General features: G+C 35.1%; 1 protein-coding gene across 2 annotated transcripts in view; it reads right to left on the bottom strand.

Annotated features, from left to right (window-relative positions):
* Positions 1-2,560: 2,560 nt before the first annotated feature.
* Positions 2,561-7,038, bottom strand: part of trmt10b (tRNA methyltransferase 10B) — a 7,366-nt gene continuing 2,888 nt past the window's right edge. For both annotated transcript variants that reach the window (XM_016498277.1, XM_016498278.1), the window contains 6 exons: positions 5,943-6,070; positions 5,685-5,837; positions 5,505-5,583; positions 3,593-3,660; positions 3,358-3,481; positions 2,561-3,274 (listed from right to left, as the gene is read on the bottom strand). In XM_016498277.1, coding sequence (XP_016353763.1) covers positions 3,141-3,274; positions 3,358-3,481; positions 3,593-3,660; positions 5,505-5,583; positions 5,685-5,837; positions 5,943-6,070 — 686 coding nt within the window. In that variant the 3' untranslated portion in view covers positions 2,561-3,140. The remainder of the gene's footprint in view (positions 3,275-3,357; positions 3,482-3,592; positions 3,661-5,504; positions 5,584-5,684; positions 5,838-5,942; positions 6,071-7,038) is intronic.

The following is a 7,038-nucleotide window of genomic DNA, read 5'->3' as shown; positions in this document are numbered from 1 at the left end:
CCATCAACAAACAAACAAACAAATAAATACATTTTAGATCACATGAATATTTTGATCCCTGGATATCCAAGGCCATAAATAAATAAATAAACAAACGAATAAATAAATAAAGTTTAGATCACATTTAGATTGTGATCCCTGTATATCCAAGGGCATAAAATAAATGAAATAAATGAATAAATATTAGATCACATTTAGATTGTGATTCCTGGATATCCAAGGCCATAGCTAAATAATAAAAAAATAAATAAAAAAATAATAATATATATTATATATATATATATATATATATATATATGTACACACACACACACACACACACACACACACACACACCTTTTATATCCTAAATGGCATTGGGAATCCCGTAAGTATTATTTGACTACTAGCATATTCTTGCTGCTTCGGTCATATGCTAGAAACCGTAGTAGTAATACGAATGTGTGCTATTCTAAATTTGGCCAACCTCCCCTACTCTTCTCTTCTCTATATAATTAATTTATATAGTAGACTAAACACCTAGTGGTTGAAATATGCAACTGCAGGCTGCTTTCCATCCGGGAACTATGCTTGAAGTCGAGTTGCATGACAGGACTTAGTTATCTGAAGCACCACTACATGCATAACACATTTATATGCGGTTTCCGCTACAATTCAGATATACTAATATGTATTACACTTTTCAAACGTAGCTGTATTAACCTTGACGTACTTGGTTTAACACACACATGACAAATATAGCCTGCTCACCACGAACAGGAAGGCTGACACCGAGGAGGATTGTGGGTAATGGCATTATTTGCAACTTTAGTTTATGTTTTACATGCTTTATTGAACGAAATAACATTTGATTCAGTTAAAAAGTGCTTAAACATATAATAATGAATGTATTGTCACAAAAAGTTAAGGGTTGGTGGAATTCAATACATGATGTTTAAGTCATCGCTGCTTCATCAGACAACACTGAAGTCACGTTTAACTTTGTGGACTTTATCAAATAAATCCATTTACATCATTATACATTGAATATGTGTGGTCTTAACGTATGGGCCATGCTCTGCTTTAATCATCGCTTTGAAGTCGCCGCGGTGACGTCATCGCGCCCCACCGTCTGTGAGCCTCGCGGTGTCTTTGACGCTGTTCCCGCCGCGCGCTCTGTGAAGCTAAGACTATACTTTCAGGGATCATTTCTATAGTGTTTAACTAGGAAGTGTGTTTCGGAAGTGTTGCGTCTCTCAAACCACGATGATGAGTGATAGTGCACTCCTCTGAGCGTAAATCTGGCAGTTATCTGTGATTTAATCACGGGTTATTATCATTGATGAACGTTCATTGATTCTATATGAGTCTTTGAGGGGGAGTGCATGATCCGAGTGGTTATTTAAACATGTAAACTGCTTTATAAATGATTTCTTATTATCGTATTATAATTATTACACATTTATTTAAATGTTCTATTAAAAATTGCATACTGAAAATGCCTTTTATTCCGAGCTACCTCTAAACACCATTATGCAATACATAAATATCACCTTTGCAGTGTAAATTTGGGGTAAGAAATGGTTTCACTCAAAAAACACTAAAGGCTGGCAAAACGACGTAAATGCAACAATAACTCAGCCCAAACGTGTTGCAGGTTTTAGAAACAATTGTAAATGCTTTCACGAAAGTCTAACAAATCTATCAAATGCCACCTAAAATAATTAAATGCCATTAAGCATGAATGGTTCTGTGTTTAAGGTTATTCATATGTAACGCTTGTTTCTGTTATTAGGCAAGGATTGGCAACCTAGGTCGACCAGAAGAGATGAAATATCATTCTCCTTTTTTTAAATTATACACATTATGTATTAACATTGATTTAGTTAATTAAAAGTGACAGGAGATCAGTTAAAACCATGAGACACTCATTCATGGGTTCACCAGATCCATTATCCTCGTGGATTTTTAGATACATCTGTTTGTCAACATATATTTAAGCACATTTGGATAAACTGTGAATTCATGTGTTTAAATAAGAAACAAAACCGATATGCACACAATCCTTTCCGGTGGCAAACCAAAAGTTTTCATTGGCAATTAGCGCATGCATATTTTAGTTACACTTGCACTACCATTTTTTTTTTTTTTTTAAATCACAGTATATTTTACAAAATGGCATTTTGAAGGATTATAAGAGTCCAGGTGTTTAAATAGTTCATTATAGAAAATGTATATTAACATCTTATTGATGGATTTGTTTCTTACAAACATAGATTTTCACTTCACAAGACATTAACTGATGGACTGGAGTGGTGTGGATTATTGTGATGTTTTTATCAGCTGTTTGGACTCTCATTCTGACGGCACCCATTCACTGCAGAGCATCCATTGCTGACACACTGATGCAATGCTACATTTCTCCAAATCTGATGAAGAAACAAACACATCTACATCTTGGATGGCCTGAGGGAGAGTACATTTTCAGCAAATTTTCATTTTGGGTCAACTATTCTTCCATATACATGCATTCTTCAGCAGTGTTGGGGAAAGTTACTTTTAAGTAATAAAAGTAATCTGATTACGTAACTCGCATTACTTGTAATGAGTTACCCCCAACACTGTTCTTCAGTGGGATTTGGTGAAGGCAATACATTTTATGCAGTTACAAACATCAGCCAATAGGTCGCGCTGATGCTCAACTACTTAACCAAAATGCACTTTTAGTCAAGATTGGTTATTATTACAAAGATAAAGGCCCAATGTACTGTTCCTAATGCATTAGATTAAACAATGTATACAGTGAAAGACAATCTAACTGCCTGTATATTTGACACTAAAAGATTAACAAACACAGACGTAGTCTATCACTTGTAATGTGATCCTTGCATATATCAGTTTTAACCAGTGGCTTTAATGCTGACAAAATATCCATCAGCTCAGTATTTAGACCGTTTGTGCAAAACCATCCCTGAGACAACCGAATTAGAGCATTTCAACATAAAAGAAACGTGATACAAAAGATGCAGTCAAGTATTTTGAATATTATTAATTCAAGTTACTTCAGTCAAACATTAAGTCGTCTAATATATAGATGAGTTCATAACACTATTATAGGCTCGAGGCCTTATAAACTCTATGAAACCAAAGCCTATGTGTGTCTACAGCTCTTCTGGAGTGCTTATGTCTGTAGATGCCGCTGATGCCACCATGTAACCTTTTCCTGGAGGTATTCCCGCAGCAAGCGCTTTAGTCCAGTCTTTAGTGTCCCGAAATGTCAGAAGGATTTCAAACACTGGAACACATCAGCACATGCTAATTATACACTACGGGATTCTGATGGCAGTATGTAAAAGCGGAGTCAGAGAATGTGATCACCTTGGTTAATGGCTAGGATTTTAGAGTGGAAGTTTTTGGGGTTTGGTCTCTTCACCATGTACTCGTCAATCGGCAGCCGCGCCGTGCGAACGCCGAGCTCTTTCGCCCTCGTGTAGCTTATTTTCTTAAAGAATACAGCATGAGATCATGTTTAGTTTAGCTGTTTCTCCACTATAAAATCTCTCATTAATGTACCTTTAATAAATTACAATATGAACACAAGTATGAGTCTCACCTTTTGTATGGTTTCATCCACTAAACCTCCGAGGATGTAGACTTTATCTTCCTCCACGTACTCTAAAGCTAACAGGGAAACAAAATAAATATTTACGTAGAACTGAAACGAAAGAAATAAGGTAAGTTACTTACTAATTTTATCTTGACTTTACGACTTAACCTTAATATCACACTCAGCCAATTTTACTTTCGCATCTGACTCATTTATGATTGGAATACAATATTCAATGTGGAAAAATGACACAGATGTTGTTTAAGGCAGTGTTACTGTTAACTAAAATTAAAACTATTAAAAATTGTTTTCTGTAATTGAATCAAAGCTGAAATAAAACATAAATAACAGATGAAAAACTAACACTTAAAGGAACACTCCACTATTTTTGAAAATAAGCTCATTTTCCATCTCCCCTAGCGTTAAACAGTTGAGTTTTACCGTTTTCGAATCCATTCAGCTGATCTCCGGGTCTGGCGGTAGCACTTTTAGCTGCAGCTTAGCATAGATCATTGAATCTGATTAGACCGTTAGCATCTCGCTCAAAAATGACCAAAGAGTTTCGATATTTTTCCTATTTAAAACTTGACTCTTCTGTAGTTACATCGTGTACTTAGACAGATGGAAAATGAAAAGTTGAGATTTTCTAGGACTTGGAACTAACTATACTCTCATTCCGGCGTAATAATCAAGGAACTTTGCTGCCGTACCATGAGTGCAGAAGGCGCTATGATATTACGCAGCACCTGAAAATAGGCTAACTTCCCATCAACATAACCAACGTGACCACCTGCTTGCACAGGGAGCGTGCTGGGGACTATTTTCAGGCGCTGCGTAATATCATTAAATATATTGGTCATTTTTGAGCGAGATGCTAACGGTCTAATCAGATTCAATGATCTATGCTAAGCTACAGCTAAAAGTGCTACCGCCAGACCTGGCGATCGGCTGAATGGATTCGAAAACGGTAAAACTCAACTGTTTAACTCTAGGGGAGTTGGAAAATTAGCCTATTTTCAAAAATAGTGGAGTGTTCCTTTAAAAGAAGACAAATAAAAAAGGTTAAGTTGACGTGCTAAATAAAAATATATAAAGATAAAAGCGATTAAAAATCTTAAGAAATACTATAATAATATATAAAGTTGTTTCATATTACATTGTTTATATAGAATTTTGATTAAAAAATGCCACAAAGACAAACATTTTCACCATTTGAAACAGTGTGCGCCAATGAATCATACACAATAAAACCAGGACCGTGCACTTAAAAAAAGTAAATACGGTAAATTTTGATTTCATGTTTTGTTGACTTTTAACTACCGTATTGACCCGAATATAAGACGATGTTTTTTTCTTGGAAATACATCTGAAAAAACGCGGTCGTCTTATATTCAGGGTCTAGACTTTGACATGTCAATAATACACCCACAACAATAGGTGGCGCCAAATACGCATAAAACGAGTGGGCCATGAAATATGTAAATGCATGTTGTAAAGATCGCGAGAAAACTCCCTTTGTGATTTTAAAACGCAAGACAGTACCCAGATTTGAAGACTACAGTAAGATTTAACTTCTACTGTTAATAAGATTTTGGTAGGCTACTATTAGATGGATAGCCTAAATGTCCTAATTCAGATGGGCTACCTGTTTTTTTTTTTTTTTTTAATGGTATATCAAAAAGTGTATATTTTTAAATGTGATTGTTGGTACAGTTTACCAGTTTTTTACCATACTTTCAAAACAAAAATTAAAATAGGAAAAATATGCAATATGAAAATAACTGAAGACAAAATGTGTTTTACTGAGAAAAAACAAGAAAAGCCTTTTTCCAAAAGATACATCTGGAAAAAGGGGGGTCATCTTATAATCAGGGTCGTCTTATATTCGGGCCAATACGGTAATATGCGCGACATGAACCTTCACTTGCGTCCGGGGTTAAATATATCACATCTTCAGAGGGAAACAGATGAAACCAGCTCTCCTCAGTCACATCAATCTGTGGGATTCAGAGACACAATAACAAAACTCGTTTACTGTACATCATTTCTACGATTCTGCTTCTACTATTGAAGGTTTTCAAATTAAGAGTAGACTAACCAAATAATTCAGGAAGCCGTCATTCATCCGAACACATTCTTTATACAGCAGACTGTCCTTTTTTAACTCCGTCAGAAATATGCGGAATGGCTGCAAGGCTTTCTTGTTGCATCCGTAGAGGCGCCTGATCTGACATGCAAGGCGGCTGATTTCCTGTGAGAAAAAAAAAAGACTAAATAAAAATCTCACTCTGCTTATCAAGCAAGCAGGGTCAGGTATCAACCTGCCAGACCGTGGTGTTTGTTTAGTAAATCTCACTTTGGCAGACAGACAGTCAGTCATGCTGAGATCAACACACAGGCCAGGTCCTGCTCCTCTGGCCTCCTCCAGTCTCTCTTTGGTAATCGCTTTAATGACACGTTTACTGAGCTGCAGCTCATTCACATCTGCAAGATAAACATCTAATCCGTTAGGAATTCCCGAATGTAATAGAATATACACTACTGTTCAAATGTTTGGGGTCAGTTGGAAGTTTCTGAGAGGCTCTTCTGCTCACCAAGGGTGCATTTACTTCATTAAAAAAACAGTGAAATATTATTACAATTCAAATAAAAATAATATTACAAATTAAATACAAAATATTTTTAAAATGTAATTTATTTCTGTGATCAAAGCTGAATTTTCAGCATCATTACTTTACTCTTCAGCGTCACATGATCCTTCAGAAATAATTCTAATATGCTGATTTGCTGCTCAAGAAACATTTCTGATTATTATCAGAGTTGAAAACAGTTGTGCTGTTTAATTTTTTTGTTTGGAAACTGTGATACACAGTTTTTTTCTCCCAGGATTCTTTGATGAATAGCAAGTTCAAAAGAAAAGCATTTATTTGAAATGAAAATCTTTTATAACATTAACATGACTTAACTGTCACTTTTGATCAATTTAATGCATCCTTGATGAATAAAAGTTTTATTTTTATTAGTGCTGTCAAACGATTAATCGCGATTAATCGCATCCAAAATTAAAAGTTTTTGTTTACATAATGTATGTGTGTATACCATGTAGACACACATACACCGACCGATATGGGTTTTTTGGGGGCCGATACCGATATTATGGAGTAAAAAAAGACAGATGCCGCTATTCTTTATGTGTATGCTATATTATAGTACAATATAGTCAAAAGTTTGGACACACTTCCCATTTGTGTGTCCAAACTTTTGACTGGTACTGTATATAGAATACAGTATATAGCCTACATAAACAGAATATATATACATAAAGAGGCAGGGTATTTAACAATTTAACAATAACCTTTATTATTCAAAATGAGTCTGACATCAGTGCACTTAACAGTAAATTTCACTTATTATAAATAACTTAAATAACACAAATAGAACAAAATATATAT

The sequence above is a fragment of the Sinocyclocheilus anshuiensis genome, unplaced genomic scaffold, assembly GCF_001515605.1.
Source record: "Sinocyclocheilus anshuiensis isolate Anshui unplaced genomic scaffold, SAMN03320099.WGS_v1.1 scaffold1806, whole genome shotgun sequence".
Classification (NCBI taxonomy): domain Eukaryota; kingdom Metazoa; phylum Chordata; class Actinopteri; order Cypriniformes; family Cyprinidae; genus Sinocyclocheilus; species Sinocyclocheilus anshuiensis.
Note: the sequence above shows the minus strand (reverse complement) of the source record. Positions and strands in the feature narration are given on the sequence as shown.